The sequence below is a fragment of the Trichosurus vulpecula genome, chromosome 5, assembly GCF_011100635.1.
Source record: "Trichosurus vulpecula isolate mTriVul1 chromosome 5, mTriVul1.pri, whole genome shotgun sequence".
Lineage (NCBI taxonomy): Eukaryota > Metazoa > Chordata > Mammalia > Diprotodontia > Phalangeridae > Trichosurus > Trichosurus vulpecula.
Genome location: NC_050577.1, coordinates 14,667,601 through 14,685,519, shown reverse-complemented (window position 1 = coordinate 14,685,519; position 17,919 = coordinate 14,667,601). Strand labels below are relative to the sequence as shown.

The window sequence follows — 17,919 nt, the reverse complement described above, 5'->3', positions numbered from 1 at the left end:
TGGGAGGTAGGTGCCATCATTATCCTCATTTTACAGATTAAGAAACTGAGGCAAACAGAGGTTAGGTGACTTACCAAGGTTACACAAGTTGTAAGTATCTGAGGCAGAATTTGAACTTAGGTCCTTACTTTCCTTTTAACCACTTATATACTGTTTGAATAACTATTTTTGCTGCTTAAAATAAAATTTTCTAGTGTAAATACAGACATTGAGTGGACAAAACCTTACTTTCCCTGTAGGAACAATAGAATGATTTTCAGAGATTCCCCTGGCTTTCCTTTCCCTGGCTTTTACTCACCTTTCTTTAACTTGGAATCTCTCTCATGAAAGATCTCTCTCATGAATCTCTCACCTGGAATCTGGGCCCATTATAGTAGCATGGGACTTCTCCAAGGATCAGATGTTCAGTCACCTTAGTCATCTATAACACAGTCACTATGTAGTGGGGGAAGGGAACCTCTGTATCCCTCAATGAGAAGAAGAGCTGTCACAAGGAGAGGTGTGGATCAGAACCCCAGAAATCAGTATACAAATCGGAGGTCTCCTTGGAAGGGAGGTGCACAGAGTATTGCCCATTTGGGTAGTTTGATTTTTGCCAGGATGGGGTTGGTGAGGAGGGCTGGCAATCTGGACTTGTGGACTTCCTTGGTGTGGGAAGCTCCACCAATGCACCTATCTGTCATTTGTAGTCAGTGAGTTTTCTAGGGCCCTAAGAAGGTTAAGTGACCTGCCCATGGTCACACACATGGTTATTCATGTCTTAGAAGCAATCATCAACAAGCATTCATTAAGAACTTACTGTATGACAGCACCTAGATGTTCCTAAGTCCAAGGCCAGGTTCCTGTGCCTCAGGCCTTCCTGACTTTCACTCAGCTGAGCCTTAATGTTTGTGAATTGAACAGAACAGAGCAGAGTTAGAATGTGATTGTCATAGCGATTTATTTTTAAGGGCATTTCTCTGAGACGCTGCTATTTTCTGCGTCATCTCTGCCAGTGTTGTTACTCTTCTCATAATCCTGTTTCTTTTTATTTTCTTAAAGAAAAACATGAACTTCAACCAAATGACTTAGCCATCTCAAAATCACTCGAGCTATCAAGTCGGATCTATGTCTACCGGAAGGATCTATCAGAGACTTTGGTAAGATTCATCAGTCCTTTTGTCAAATAAAAAGAAAGACAGGAAGGAAGGAAGGGAAGAAAGGAAGGAAAGGCAGAAAGAAAGGAAGGAAAGGAAGAAAGAAAGGAAGGAAAGAAAAAAGGAAGGAACGAAAGGAAAGAAAGAAGAAAGGAAGGAAGACTCTCTCCAAATATGCTTTCAAGTATAAAACAAAAAAAAACACCCATAGTTCTCATATGATTAATGATCAATCCACAAACACCCATTAACGCACTAACGTGTGCTGGATGTTAATAATATAAAGCCCTAAATAAGGCAGGCCTCGTAAATGTCAAAATAATAGAAATTGGAAAAAAATGCCCAAATCTAGAGGCTTATTTCCTAGCTAACCATTCAGGTTCCCATCTCAAAAGGAAACGTGATTAGATCTGAAAAGTTTTGACCCGACAGAGGTACAGACAGAGGTCTGAAGGAGGATCCATGAGGTTACCTACTCGATTTTACAGATGGGGAGTCTGAGGCCCAAAAGGAAAGCAGATTTGCCGAAGGTCACCTGGGGAATAAGTGGCCGAGCTTGGATTCCAGCCGGGGTCTTCCAGTTCCAAATCTGGCAGGCTTGCCAATGACCTACCCTTTTCTCCCAGTTAAATTCGGCTCACTATTCTGTCCCTGTATGAAGGAAGCCCAGTTCTCAGGCTTCCCCAGGCCCTGAATTCTAGCACTGATAACTGGAGAGTTTGGGGAAGTCTGACTCAGAAACGGACGTTGGGCAGCTTTCAGGGCAAAAGAGAGCCTGAGCCTTTAAGGTAATCTAACTCCTTGACACCATTAGAATTCCTGAAAGCAGCCATGGAGAGAGGATTTGCAGCCTCATCCTCTGTCTAAAGAAAAGTCTAATGAAGGTACTCCCAACATCAGGGCAAATTAGAAGGCCAAGGGAAGCCAGGCTTGGGCTTTTGCTTTCAGTTCTTGCTAAGCTTCTCCCTTGATGGCCCCCAGGCTTCCTGGGAGCAGGTCTTCATCATGTGCCTCCTGGGAGAGGAAGGGTTGGCTGCAAGATTTAGCCATAGGAGTTCAGAGTAATCATTTTCCTTCTCTGGGCCTCAGTTTCCACATCTGTAAAAGGAAGGGTTTGAGCTAGATCATCTCTGAAGTCCCTTCCAGCTCTAACGTTCTCTAGGTCTCAGATTTAGATTCAGTTTAATTTATCTTTTAGGTTGAACTTCAATTAGAAATCTTCTGATTGGTCCAGGGGTTTACAACTGATGCTTCCATCAGCAAAGTGAAAGCTGATGCTCTAAAGTCTGTATTTCATGGACATTTTCCTATTTGACCTTGGGGAACACAACGTACCCCAGCCCAGGGTGATGAGGGTTTGGGAAAAGAGCAACGTTGTAATGCCCATCTTACAGATGAGTTATCTGACTGTCAAGACAGTGTTTGTCTACACCTGCTTCTGCTGCCAGGATTCCCTTTGGGCTTAGGTACTTTGCTTCCAGAATGCATAAGTGTGATGTCTCTAACACAAATTAGCTCATCCTTTTGGAAAACAGGGAGTAGGGTCTTGAAGCAGATAAACTTTGAGGGCAGGAAAAGACCAGAGGAGGCCATGCGTCTAAGGGAGGGAATCCTATCAGGGGACTCTGGGCAACATGAAGCATCGAGGCAAGGAAATGAAAAGGATTCTAAAAGGCCAAAGACACACTCCAGCTATTTCATAATTGCATGTGATGGAGGCAGGATGGGCAACGCTAAGCTGTTCTGTGGACTCAGAGGACCCACGGGCTCTTGTCCCTTTGGAAAGCTCCGTAGAGGAGATATTATGCAGCTGCTGGAGAGCTGGCCAATTCTTTGGAGAAATTTTGTCTTGTGCCCTGAGAAGCAGCAGCCTTTCGGAATCCCCCAAGGCATATATGCTCTCTTGCTCCTCCAATTTTCTTGTGTTTGTTCATTGCATTTCCACCAATAGAATGTGGGAGGATTTGCCTCCCCAAAGCCTAGCACATAGAAAACACTTTTAAAGAAATGCCTGAGAGCTGAAGAGGCTTTAAAAACCCATATGAAAAATTCACTTCAGATATTCTCTCTTTCTACTAATAACCATTTTTATGCAAAAGAACTTTCAAAAATAAGAATTCTGCAGCTTCTAGTTTGACATGAATTTCTTCATTCATAGAGCATGTATTAGATGATGCTTGTATACCAGGCAATGCCCTCGCCACTCTGGATTAAAATATAAAGGATGGATCAATGCCTGGGAGAAGCTGACCCTACTATGTCTCGTCCCCATGTGAAAATCCAAATTGTCAATAATTGCTTAATGCTTAACACAGAGCCTGGCACATAGTAGGCACTTAATAAATGTTAATTGGTTAATTGATTGGTAACTGAGAAAGCCCAGGGATGAAGGTCCTTCTTGGGAGAAGTAGTATCATGATTCATTGATATTAAACAGCTTTGGAAAGAGGCCACTACAGTATTCACCAAAAGGATAGGCTAGTCAAATGTCCTCCAATTAATTTTCTTTGTCAAATTTCAGGGTGGTACAGTTACTATAGAGCTTGGGTTTGGGAGGAATGGGGCAGAGCAGGGAGAAGTCATTTCTCTGTCATCTGGAGAAAGTTGATCCAACTCTATGTCTAATGATCCCCTGAAAGCATCGTGGATACACAAAACTAATTTCAGTACCAATTGTCTGTGCAGTTTTGGTCTCCTCCTGCTTTACTGTCTCAGTCCATTGGCATTTTTGTGCAGTTTTCCTTGTTCATGGAAGGTAAAGAACAAGATGTATTCCACGTACAAGCCATGTCCCTCTTTATGGACTGGCCCATGACATTCCTTTTGTTGGTTTTTCCACTCTCCCCAGTGGCCCACATACTCATGCAGAGGAGGAATGAGAGCGACTGCAGGGGTTTTGCTTTTATCATCTTACTCCAGGGGCAGGGTCCCATAATCAGATTTTATATTGTGTGTGAGAGAGGGGCTAATTCAATCAGAAGTCATTGATCGCGGACTCTGGTTCCTGAGCCTGTTTCCCAAATAGGTTGTAACTCATAGAAGGAGGACAGACGGGAAGAAAAATTAAATGCACTCATCGAAGATTATTGTCAGGGCCTCCATAGAGTAACTAATTTAGCGAGAAACATTTGGGAGTTGCTCAAGATCCCTTTGCTTCTGCCCATCAATTTAGAGCCCACTGGTCGAGAGCGAGGAATCCCAGCAAAGGTCTCTGAGGATCTTGGGAATGAACACATGGGACCTGGCCATGGAATTAATGAACTTTGATTGGAGCCTGTTCAACTCAATTCATGAGGTAAGCACTGGGGGAAAGGATGGTTGGTGGGGGATATCTTTCAGAGAGCCCCACTTCAGTGTGGCTCCTGGGGAAGGATCTCCAAGGTACCCATTGTGTAGTAGGCACAGAATAGGTATTTGCTGAATGGAATTAGCATCCTAGTAGAGTTGGGAGGAACCTTTGTTGTTGTCTGGTGCAGGCCTTATCTGAAACATTCTTAATGTTATTCAACAGATACTTATCAAGCATCTACTCTATGTCTGATGCTATGCAAGGCATATAGAGATGAAATAAAAACCAGACTCCTGCCCTCTAGGTGCTTACATTGTACTAAAGGGAAGCAAGCTGTACCCCAGTAAATTTTGAGAGAGAGACAGAAACAGAGACAGAGAGAGGGAGAAAGACACAGAGAAAGACAGAGAGAGAGAGAGGGAGACAGAGAGAGAGAGAGGGAGAAACAGGGAGAGAGGGAGAGGGAGAGAGAGAGATAGAGAGAAAGAGAGAGGAAGAGAAAGAGGGAGAGAGGGGCAGAGAGAGGGAGAGAGAAGGAGAGAGAGAGTTAGTTAGTTTTCGAGATGGCCCCTCAGCTGTGCTTTAAAGGAAGACAGGGATGATAGGGGACCAACATGAAGGCAGAAAGCACACCAGGAGCAGGGGGTGCTTGGGTCAAGTCCAGGAGGCAGCAGAAGGAATGTGTGTAGGGTAAATAGCCAGTTTCCATGAAATGGAGAGTGCAAGAAGGGATGTGATGTGGACCAACATTGTATTGTGCTTTTTGAAGTTTTCAGTCAAGTATCATCATCAATTTTCCATCACTCCCTCTATGTTCTCCTCAGGAGTCAGCCCTTCATTCTCAAGGACAAGCATTTCTTCCTCCTCTGTGAACATCTCTGTTTCCACCTCTGCATCCCCTAAGGACCCTCCCAGTTCTAGACCTCTGATTCTGTGACCTTTTGGTTGAGGAAGGAACTTTGTGACCAATATCAAGACCCTCAAATGTTGTAGCAGTGAATCCCCCTCTAAAATAAAAGCCAGCCTTTAAAAGCTTGTTCTGTCCCCACAGCAAGAGCTGATTTACTTCACGTTCAGCCGACAAGGAAGTAGTGAGAATACAGTGAACCTCAGTCTCCTGCTCCAAAGATGCAACGAAGTCCAGCTGTGGGTGGCCACAGAGATTCTGCTTTGCAGCCAGCTCTGTAAGCGAGTTCAGCTGGTGAAAAAATTCATCAAAATCGCTGCTCAGTAAGTGTGAGCCCTGGGGGTGCATGGTAGACAAGGGGCTTCGGGGCAGGGGGTGAGGCTTTGGGATGGACCCCAAGATCCCTATGTCTAGAGTGCGAAGAGCACTTAGAAGCCCCTATGTTAGTACGGGGAAGCTGATTCCAGACAAGAAGACCTGGTAGAAGGCCCCCAGCCAGGAAGTGGCAAAGCTGGGGTGTGAACCCCATTTTGGCTAGCAGTTTCTTTCCACTATGGCACACTGAGCTCACTATAGAACTGTAAAGGATCCCTGACCTCATGGAGAGTGTGGGTACTGTCTCCAACAATGCATCAAAAGACATTCATCAAGCATCTTCTAGGAAGCAGGACCTGTGGTAAGATGCGGTAAGGGGTCTTGGCTGAGTTTGGACTTAACCATTTTTAAAAATTTGAAACATTTACATGTTGCAATAAATATTTAGATTAGAGCTAGAGAAACCTATAGGGTTTAGGGGACTGATCCCACAAGGTTGTCGTGAGGATCCAATATCTGATGAGCATTTACTGTGCTCTCTACCTCCTCCTCCTCCTCTTCCTCCTCTAGCCCTCGGATCACCCCCCATCATGCTTCAGTGGCCATGTCTTTCATCACCCCTTTATATGGGGCCCATCACAGCCCCAGCCTCCCAACCAGCCTTCCCCACACAATGTAGCAAAAGGTTTGGGGCTAGCCCTCAGATCACCCCCCACTATGCTTCATTGGCCATGGGGAAGGCTGTGCCTTTCATCACCCTCTTATATGGGGCCCATCACTACCCCAGCCTCCCAACTAGCCTTCCCCACACAATGCAGTGAAAGGTTTGGGGCTAGCCCTCATTCAGCCCCCTTCCAAACCTTACACTGATGTTAGATTTTGAACCCCGGCAATTTACAAAGACCATCAGGAGATTGCAGCTGCAGCCACTGCCCGGGGGGAATGGAGCTTATCTTTGGGGCTCTGGGCTCCCAAGGGCCCCCCGCCTGCCCAAAGCAGCCCTCCCGTACATGACTCTGCTTGGAATCTTTTACCAACATGAGACTTTTTCCTGAGTAGATATTATTGTGCCAGCCTCCATCTGTGATTCCGCTAATACTGTCAATATAAAATGTGGCCTGAGACATCCCTGGCTGTCTTAGCCCCTTTGCTTGAATAATCTGCTGAAATTTGTCAAGGGATGAGGTTATTAGTGGAAAGGAACAGTCGATCTCATGGCCATCTAGCTCAAATCCCAGGGTGAGTGTATCCCTTCCTTGAGGGCAGTGACACGGGGGTATCTTTTCTCCATATGGCCCCTTCCTCTTAGAGACTCCATCCCTCGGAATGCAAATAGAAATGTAGCCTTAATTTCCTAATTATTATTCCGGTTGGAATAACCAAGGGAAATTAGTCATTTACACAAAGAAACATATTCTCCTTGCTCGTTGATGTCCTATTTGCATATTCCTGTTCATAGCAAATGAGCCCTTAGCCCCATATTCTCCCCAACCTGCCCCTCCCCAACTCTGTGGGGTAAGGTGACTCAGTTTCTTCAAATGATCTGGCTGCTCTAATGGGGAATTTGCTGTGCAGCAACCTACAGTGAAGGGCCAGTGGTTGAGCTTGATTCTGTGGTCCCCACAGTCTTTCAGACTTTCATTACTGTTATCCTTCCCTGGACCTAGAGGGAGAGGCTATGTGGTGAAGTGGATAGGGTGCTAGAGTTGGAGTCAGGAAGACCCGGGTTCAAATGCCACCTGGGCACTTACTGGTTCTGTGACCCTGGGAAGGGAGTCCCTTAAACTAGCTAAGCCTCAGTTTCTTCACTTGTAAAATGGGGACTAATAGCACCTACCTCACAGGGTTGTGTTGAGGATCAGGTGAGAGAGCATTTCACAAACTTTTCAGCACCCTACAAAGGTTGTGGAAGGATCAGTACATGTGGAATTGGTGGTGCTTGAGTAGGGTCTGAAGCGCCCAAGGTTTTTACCCTGGCTTGTGGGAGGGTGTCCCTGTTTGGAAAGGCAGCTTCTTCGCTCTTGTGTGGTTCTCCCTCTTTGGGAGGATTGGTGGTGAAGCAACCTCCTTCAGATTTACAAGGGGTTCACTGAAGATGTCAATGTTACTGCTCCATCTGTGATTGAGTCAACAGATTGACGGCTTGAATTTTAAGGTGTGTACAAGGGAAACCTAGTCAACAGGCACTCTTTAAATGCTCACTATGTTCTAGATGCTGGGGATCCAAAAAAAGGCCAAAATAATTTTACGTTCTAAGGGAAAGAACCACACATAAACAATTCTGTAAAATCAAGATGTAGGCCGGATGAACTGGAGCTAATCAGCAGAGGGCCCTGTGGATGAGCGCTGACTTGTCACTGTTAGAACTGGAAAGATCCCTGACTTTGTGGAGACCGTGGGCACTGTCTTCACCATGCAGATCAAGCAGTCAATCAGCAGACAGTCAGTAGGCACCTCTGAGGAGGCAGGTCCTGGGCTAGGGTGGAGACCACAGCCCACCCATCCGATTGCCTTCTTATCCTGTGGGACTCTTGGGAATGTTCTTATAACATTATAAATTTACTTTGCTTCTTTTAAATAAAAAAAAGGAATTCAGCATATTCAGTCAATTTAAAGTACAGGACAATTACATTTACTTTATTCCATATGCTTTATAGTATTCCATACTAGTTCCATAGAATTACCAAGTAATTGAATATTTTCTGAGTAACATTCTATGAATACTTAAAAATATGATGTAACAAAAAGCCAGAGCTCTAATATTTCATTGGGAAAATAGTAGGAGAGAGGAGAAAAGGGAATATGAAAGCAAAAGCCCTTGGATAAGCAGCATTGAGACATTAGGAAATGGTGCTCGATTTGGAGTCCAAGGACCCATTCAAATCACTTTTCTGTTGCTTACCTACGTAAGGTACTGGGTGAATGGCTTTGTATTTCTGACACACACTTTTCTGATCTGTACGATGATATTTAGTGGTTCCTTCCAAGGTGAAATCAGGGGTAGCTCAGTGGTGCAGTGGATGGCCCTCTGGGCCAGGAGTCAGGAAGACTGGAGTTCACATGTGGTGGCCACAGACACATACTAGCTGTGTGACTCTGGCTGAGCAAGCCATTGCACCCTGTTTGCCTCAGTTTCCTCATCTACAAAATGGAGATAATTAATAATACCTACCTGCCAGCGTTGTTGTAAAGATCAAATCATATTTGTAAAGCACTTTGCAAAGCTCAAAGTACTATTAAAAATGCTGTTGTTGTTAATCTATGATTTAAGAAGGATAGGAAATACGTCAGGTCAGAGCTGACGTAAAGCACCTGGGAGACATAACTTATGACTTTACTTACTCATCCTGAGGATGGGGCTAAGGATAGAGGAGAGAGAGAGAAAGGATGTTGGGGTAGAGGAACTACTCCAGAGAAAAGGCAGTGGTGAGGGGGGCCACTTAGTTGGTCACTGGATTCAGGAACAATGGACTCAGACTTCCTTGGAGAAATCCCATAATGATATATTGCTAATAGCTCACAGACAGGGACTTTGCCCCCTACTGCAGAGAATGAACAATAGAATATTTAGCATCTTATTAACAGGAATCATTCCTTAAACTAGGAAGACACAAGGTGGCTGCTGGGGGCGAATTGTTCCCCATCACCACCTGGCAGTCTTCCCAGTCAAGCTCTCATGCTGGTGATGTTCTAGAGTCACTCTCCGCACCATGGGATACCATTTCCCCTGCCCCTGTTCATGTAAGGATGTGCTTCAAGCCATTGGCCCTGGGGGCTTCGCCACCCTCTCAGCCCTTCGCCCTGGCTTCCTCATTCTCTCCTTATCCTGGTCATTCTTTATGCTGCTAATAGATTAATCATGTCCAGACCCACATCTGATCATGCCAATTCTCTGCTGAAAATCCTTCCATAATTCCCTATCACCTATCTGGTAACATTTAACCCACTCAGCCTGGTGTTCAGGGCCCTAACTGGTTTCAAACTTTGCTTCATGCCCCTTTCTCCTCCTTCGTCTCTCCTTCAGTCACATTTAACTATTTACCAACCCCTTCATATGCCTTATACTTTCCTGTCTCTATGCCTTAGTTCAAGCTAGTCCTTATCCTTAAAATAGCCATCCACCCATATTCAAAGGCTACCTCTTCCGGGAAGTCTTCCCTGATCTTCCCCCTACTTTTGGAGCTCCAATAGCACCTGGGGTGCACCTTTTTTAATCCACTTGTCACATATCATTTTGTAGCACAATTGTTGACTTATATGCCTTAAACATCCTAGCTTAAGAGCTCTGTGGGAGCAAGAGATGATTTCATCTTTCTATGTTAGCCAGCACAGAGCAGGCCTCCAACAAAGATTTGCTGAAATGTCAGTATTTCTTCTTTAAGAGTTGGAATTAGAAGCATAGCTTTATGAATAGCATTTCCATAGCTGTCCATTATAAATATTCGTATTATTATGGCTCTGCCCTGGAGCTATTTTGATGGAGACAAATGGAATATAGGTTTAAAAGGGAATATACATTGCTGATGAGCTGTATGGGGCAATGAGATCTTTACTGGAAAAAAATGAGAACAAGGGCTTGATTCATGAATCCTTAGAATGAGAACAAACAGCTGGGGTGAATGTTCTAAGGAGAGTTTGCAGGACAAGTGATAAAGGCAGATGCAAGGCATGATGTCTTCTGTCACGTTTCTAAGGAAAGGGCAAGGGGAAGGGGGATGATGTAAATTGGCCCGAGGGTGCTTAGAAGGCCCTGGATTTCTAAAGGGGATTACCTGGTGAAATATTGGGAAATATTCTTCTAATAATTCAAATGCTTGTTAGCCATATGACCGTGGTCAGGGTCAAAGGGGCATAATAGCATGTCTATTAACCTTTACCATATGGGGATGGTACGAGATAGCGCTTTACAAATTTTGAAAGATATGAACATTAATGGTAGCAGCCATTTGTAATGTGTATCATTTGTAATGTGAGTGTGAATGAGAAAGCTTTCTAGGAGTATTTGAACTGGTCCCTAGCCTTGCACTGCAGTGGTCAGGAGTGGACATCCATGGGGAGGACCTCTCCGCTCTCCATGCTTGACCTCAGGGGTCAAGGAGATCCTTTTCACCTTTTCTCTTCTGGGATTATCCAAAGAATGGGCATTGACCTCAAAGTGACACCAGCTTCCTTTTATTTCAACAGCTGCAAAGCCCAAAGAAACCTGAATTCTTTCTTTGCCATCGTGATGGGTCTCAACACTGCATCAGTCAGCCGGCTGTCTCAGACCTGGGAGGTAAGCAGCCAACATCAGAGAATCATTGCGGGAGGCAGGAGAGGATTGCTTTAACCAGAGTGGGAAGCGCTTTTGTGAAAGGACTGCCTTTGGAAAGATTGGATTGAAACACTTTTTAGAAGTGGATATATTCTATTATTAAAAATCTAAGTAAATGTATTGAGTTCTGAGGAGCTGTATTAAAACAGGGGAAAAGATTTCCATTTATTGCAAGGGAGAACATCGCAGTGTGGAGACTGGGAAAGCAGGGAAATTGAAAGATGAGAAGTCTTAAGTAGTGTCAGTTCTGCTGGGATTTAATATTTTGGTTCTGGCTGTTTATGTTTTAATGAATGACAAATGCAGCAGCATTAACTATGACCTAATTATGTCGATTAACGGTCCCCAAAGCCAGGAACTAATGTACAGATATCAACTAGGAAGCAATATCCAAAGAAACGTGAATCTGTAATAGAGAAAAGAATGAAATGTCTGGAAAAATCTTGCGTTCAAATACTTCTGGTGTCTTTCAGGGGATAGAGGGTAGGGACTAGACCTGTGGAACCTCCAGGAAAAGGAAACTCCCTTTCCTAGTGCAGGTTAGCTAGCACTTGCTCTACAATCCATATAGTGACTAAAGATCAGTGAGAGGTTAAGGTGTTTGCTCAAGGATCACACAGCCAGTATGTGCCAGAGGAGGACTCGAACCCAAGTCTTCCTGGTTTCAGGACTGGCTCTCACTTCCTTCCCTATACCATCCTGCCTCCGGCATCTAGTGAATGTATGGCAGGTACCCCAAATAATCCTGGCCTCTTTGAGCTTCCCCCAGAGAAAAGAAAAAGCCAAAGAAATTCTAGGAGAGGTGAGGAGGGAGGAGTGACCTCCTTGAACTGATGAAGCGGGATCACATAGTGGAAGCTGAATTTGGCCTCAGGGGGGCCTGATTCAAATTCCACCTTTGACACCTGCTAGCTGTGTGACCCTAGGCAAGTTGGTTAATTTTCATGAGCCACAGGTAATTCTCTAAGGCTGCCTACTAAGCCATAGATGGTTTGTGTGAAATTCTAGGTGCTTGGTGTATTGAAGTATGAATATTATCACTTTCTTCCCAATTTCCAAAGGGTATTATTTGGCAGATGGGGAAGGAAAGAGTTAGAGGTTACCATGGCATCATAGAGTTTGATGGGTGAAAGAGATGGCAGCAACCATGATGGTCCAAAGCATATACAAAATGAAACCCTCACTATAGTAGACCCAACAAGTGACCATACAGCCTTGGCTTGGAGGCCCTCAAAGGATGGGAATCTCAGGCCCTCCTGAGGCAGCCCATTCCTCCCTTGCACATCTTTACTTGTTAGCAAGTTTTTTTTTCCTAGACATTGAGCCTCAGTTAGCCTCCTGACAACTTCAGCCCATTGTTCCTGGCTCTGCCCCCTGGCACCAAACAGAGCCGCCTAATCCCTTTTCCATGAGATGGCACTTCAGGTACTCTCATATGTCCACTAACACCATCAGTGTTGAGTCACAGGACAGCACCTCCTGATTCATAGCGGGCACCTAATAAATGCTGATTGAAAGAGAAAGGCTTTGAGTAAAGATTGGGTAATGACCTGTATATTGTCATCCTAGGGACCAGCCCAACTCAGTTCCAAGAGGCTCATTGACAGGTTGGCCACAAGGAGACAAATTTTTCAGACATAGCAACTCTCAAAAACAATATGCTTGGTCATAGAGTTTGTGATCTGACACTGTGAAGGTCCAGGCAACCCCATACCTACCAGATCATGTCTCCTCAGAGTATCGATACAAAGTACTGTAGCCCTGCCCAGGAGGACCTGCTCATTTGTGTACCTGCCCAAGCCACACAATAGAATGTTCCACAGGATGCCCCCTGGGCTCTCTTGTGGGCTAGTGAGAAATCTTTCAGCTTGGTGACCTTCTGGACCGCCTGTTGAAATGCCTGTATATTCAAACCCCAGCCTTCATTGGACCAAGCAAGCCAGAACATATAATTTTTTGATGCTTTCACTCACTGCCTTGAAAGCTAATTAGGCCATTTATCTTGAAGATGTCAGCCTACATTATTATTTTGAGCTCAACGTGACTATTAAAGACAAATAGAGAATACATCAAAGTTAAGAGATGGAATTGAAACCCAAGAAGTTTTCATTAAAAAATCATCGTTGTGTAGAATGTCTAATGAGGCTAGCTGTGTTTCTGAATGACTGGCCATTATGCTCTGTGATGCTCAATGATATTTGTCAGGGCTATCATGCTAAGAGCATGATAAGAAGAAGTGATGAGACCCAAATAGGACACAGTTCACCGAGAGTCTTTATGTTCAGAAACTTAACACATAGGAATAAAACTTGGCAAAAACCATCCTTTGCACCCCTTGACTTACTTGCCCTTTGCCCTCTGGCTTGTTTTCTTCCAGAAAATCCCAGGGAAGTTTAAGAAGCTTTTCTCCGAGTTGGAGAGTTTAACGGTAAGTAGTCCTGTCCATTCAATGTTGAGATTCTTTCTGCATTTGGGCCATTTCCTTCACCCGCCATGGTGTGAAATGTGCTTATATTAGAAGCAGCTTATGGTTTGAAGGGAGGAGGTGTCAGAGATGGAGTGTGGACATTCCATATGGAAAGATGTGGGAATCGACTTTGGGGGATGATTTTCAGAAGCAGTATTTGAAGTCATTCCCCAAAGCTCCCTTGAAATGTGAAACAGTATGAAAGGGGAAAACAAACAGATACTTTGCCCTCAGCTCTTTCCCATTTTTAGAATTATTTGAGGAAAATTACAGTGTTATTTAGAGAGTAATTTTCGAAAACACCAGTGGGGCTCTATTGTTTCTCTGAAGTCTCTATGGATCATTGAGGTGGATGGAGGTGGATTTTTCTTTGAAGATGTAACAACAGCAGGAGAACCTCATGATGGAAATTATGCTGAAAAAAGGAAACAGGGTAGAATTCGTGTGGGCAGAGACCCACCTAGGGAGGGGTCCCAATAACCCTACCCTACATCAGCTTCTTCCTCTCTCATGGTGGCAGTGATGGTGTCCACATTCTGGGAACACTTCCTTTACTGCCTAGCCTGAGTCTGGGGCAGAAGCTTCAGTGGCCTTATCCAGGGGCTGGACACTTCCTCTGCACTCACCCATCCAACTGTGATGACACACACCAGATGAGCCTCCCCACCCATCCATTCACCTCCAACCTGCCCAGGAATTTATGCCCCGAGAATTTCTGGTTTTAGCTCTGCACATTAGGCCAGTCTAAGAGTATTTAAAAAGTAGACCTTCCAAAGTCATTTCCCATTCACAAGAAGCAACAGCATGGGTTTTGTTCACTATTTGGGCCATTGATTCTCTTTAAAAAAATTCACAACCTTCTCCATCCTGAGAAAGGGAGCTCTTCATAGGGAAACCACCTCCATGTTGGAGACTAAAGTGGATTTCAAAGGTTTGTAGCTCATTTCTTTTCCCTTTGTTTCCTCAATGGTTCTGCAGGACCCTTCCCTGAATCATAAAGCCTACAGAGATGCATTCAAAAAGATGAAGCCTCCCAAAATCCCCTTCATGCCACTCCTGCTTAAAGGTAAATCTTCTCTGGTATTCATGGCTGGTAATTCCATAGTTTCACTAGCTCTGCAGCCTGGTAGAGAGGTTTGGAATTGGGAGGATCTGAACCTGGTCTCTGACATTTACTGTCCAGGTGACCCTGAAAAATCATTTCAATGCAACCCTTCCAGGCTAAAAGTCACACATAAGGGCTGGACTTGGAGTGAGGAAAGAGCAGAATTTGAATTCAGGCTCTAATACCTAGCAGCTGCGTGATTGCAGACAAGCAAACCACTTGACCTCTTGAAATCTCAGTTTCCTCATCTGTAAACTGGGGATAATGTTTTCTTTTTCTTTAACTTGCATGTGGAGGTAGAGGGGTGAGATTTAGGAAAACCAATTGTATTTGCTCTCAGAAAAGAATAGTTCAACTGGCTTCTGATATGTCAAAATACCTTAATTGTCCTGGGAAGAAAATCCCCAGGTGTTAGCTTTTTTATAACTTACAGAGGGCCTGGGCAAGTCACTTAAACCTGTTTGCCTCAGTTTCTTCATCTTGTAAAATGAGCTGGAGAAGGAAATGGCAAACCACTGCAGTGTCTTTGCCAAGGAAATGTCACAAAGAGTTGGACACAACTGAAAAATGACTGAACTTACAGAATGTGTGACTGGCAAGATTTATGTTGTCTTGTTTCGAAGACCTTAGGATCCAAGGATGATAGATTGGGTTGGAAAGGGTCTTAAAGTGCTTTCAGTCTATCCTTTCATTGTCCAGCCATAGATACGAAGGGGGGTGCCCCAGGGCTGGCCCTCAGCACTGAAGCATTCTGCCTGAAAGTCATCATTCTGGGAGGCCACAATGGCGCCTTTCCCCCAGAATGTGATTCCATTAAAGGCTGGCGCACACTAGAATCTTCCACCAGGAAGACCAAGAAGAAACACTAGAATAAAGGAAGCAATCTGTGGTCAGCGATGCTGCATGGTCGCCTCCCAACTCTGAAGGTGATAGCCAAAATCTGCCAGCACTTTCCCCACACATCTTTTTGGTTGTTTGGAGAAGCAATGGAGCACATGGGAATATTGGGAGAAAACATGCTACTTGCTGAGGGAGGAGCCATTTGAGGAGGTATTTGTAGCTGCAGAGATGCCAGTGCGGGGAGGAACTAAGAGAAAGCCTGTGGATTTGGTGGTTGGGAATACTGGCAATGTTGGGGCAGGTAGTTCTATTGGAGTGATAAGGTCATACCCAGATTACAGGGGGATGAGAAGTGAGTGGGTAGTGAGGTGGTAAGGAAGTACTCCCTCACTCCCCACCTCTAATAAGCTGGCAGATCCTGTGGCTCCGGCCTTGGCACAGTCTCCTCAAGCTGTCTTCCACATCCCTGCTTCCTCTCATTCACATCCTGCCTCCCTGGATCTGTCGGAGTAGTCTTCTGCCTCATCCCCCTGGCTCCACTGTGTCCCATCCTGATTCTTCCTTCACACTGTTGCCTCTGAATTCTTACCCATCTATCTCTTGGTCATAGTGCCCCTCTGGTCGGACACTTTCAGTGGGTCTCATCACAGGGTGATCAGAATTTAAACTCCTTCCCTAGCATTCAAGGCCTTCCCCCATCTGGTTCCAGCCCACTTTTCCATTCTTTGGGGCTCTCACATCCCCTTTTCTGCCTCCCTATCTTTGTTCATGTCGCCACCCCCATAATTAGAGGGGGTCTCTGCCAGTCTCTACCTAGTAAAATTCTTTCCTTCCTTCAAGGACCAACTGAGGTACATAACAGCCCTATTCTCTGAAATTTCCCAGCAGAATCCCCTCCTTTGCCCTGGTCACATTGTGTCATAGAAGTTTGAGGCCTGTATTAGCTCACCTGATATTATCCTATGGGTTGGCCTGGCTCCTACCTCACTGGCAACAGAGACTTCCTTCCCTCCCAGAGCCTGAAGAGAGCTCACGGGGCCCTAGTAGTAGGAGCTGACAGACTCCTCCAAACACTGATTTATGATCTTCATCACATCCAGAAGGCTAAGCTGTATGAAATGGGTATAGGGCAGTAGGGACCTTTAGCCAAGCAGATCCCAGCATGTTCTAGGTAAAAAAAAAGTTTTGTTGACCTGAAATGGATCTCATAAAGAGACAGCATCTGAGCTGTTCACCCTCAAATCTCATTTTGCTAAAGTTCATTTGGTTCTTCAAGGGTTTTATTTTAAGCTTTCATCATTCAGGGTTATGATTTTTATTTACTAACCCAAAGGCAGGAACCATAGGCAGCCCTGCAGTCACTGAGCTTCCATATGGACAAGTGGTGGGAGGTGATGGGGGGGGACAGAGAAGGAGTGGGGACGCATCTGGGAATGAAACAGATTTGAGTCTGAAAGGTTTTATTGGAAGCAATAAATAATTTTTAAAGTTACAAGAAAGCCCTTGACAGCCTCTTTTTAAACTCAACTCAAATGAAGCTCAGCTCCCCACTGCACATGTACACCCTTTGAAAAACTAAGCTGGTTGGATTCCCCCCCCCACCCCAGTACTTAATAAAATTTGGTGTGTCACCCTTATATCTGAGCACGGATGCAATTTTCTGCTCCACTGACTTTATCTATGCTTTGTCGTTGGCAGCAAAGCAGATTTCTAATTTTTCCCCCCACAAATATCTGCCTTCATCTTAAAGGAACGAGCAGAGAGTAAATGTTCTATTTGGTTTTTAATTAGACGCCTTCTCTAGTTTTAAATCAGCATTTTGTGGTATTGTTCCTTTATCTTGATTTGTTTCTGTCAATTTGACAACAAACCTGGGCAGGCACAAATCTTTGGTCCCAAACCCCCTGCCTCCATTTGAGAGCTACTAACACTGGCATCAAAAATAATTTAGAAAAGGATGGCAGGTTAGCATGAAACGTGACACAGAATTTCTCATGCCTGGAGGGATGTCATTCAGTTAAAACAAGTATGGCCTGAAATTAAATCTTTCAATCAAAATTGAAAACAGTTTTTTTTTTCCGGTGAGTTCCTCAGGATTCTTCATCCCTCCCCTCATTTCTCTCTTCCCCCTCTTCTCTCTAAGCTCTCTGTTCTCTTCTCTCTGTTTTATGGGTCTGTGTTTCTCAAAATTTATCAACTTGAATTTGTAATTGGTGCCTAGTTCCTCGGGGAATGTTTTTCTTTAGGAAAGTGTGCTCGCTGGTTTGATGGAATTGGAGTACTTGGGCTTACTGGAATGACTCTTTTGAGTGACAGCTTTCAATCAACATTCAATCCTTCAATAAGTTGTTATCCTTGGGGCTCTTGCTTTGTCTAAACCTAAGGTGTCATCAGGCTCCATAGTCCCCTGGTGAGCAGACTTCCTCTTCCTATATAGATCCATACTTCTTCAGCACTTTACAATCTTAGAAGGTTACCAGGGATGTAGAGGAGTGCAATGACTCACCTGGAGTCCCCAAAGCACTTGGACCCAAGTGGTCTGTCAC

At 44.6% G+C, this 17,919-nt stretch overlaps 1 protein-coding gene across 1 annotated transcript in view; it reads left to right on the top strand.

Moving 5' to 3' along the window:
• The window catches only part of RAPGEF5 (Rap guanine nucleotide exchange factor 5), a 237,213-nt gene that overhangs the window by 203,127 nt on the left and 16,167 nt on the right, over positions 1-17,919 (top strand). Inside the window, exons 18-23 of the mRNA XM_036759737.1 lie at positions 1,042-1,139; positions 4,309-4,431; positions 5,477-5,655; positions 10,832-10,922; positions 13,339-13,389; positions 14,407-14,494. Of these exons, the coding sequence (XP_036615632.1) occupies positions 1,042-1,139; positions 4,309-4,431; positions 5,477-5,655; positions 10,832-10,922; positions 13,339-13,389; positions 14,407-14,494 (630 nt within the window). The remainder of the gene's footprint in view (positions 1-1,041; positions 1,140-4,308; positions 4,432-5,476; positions 5,656-10,831; positions 10,923-13,338; positions 13,390-14,406; positions 14,495-17,919) is intronic.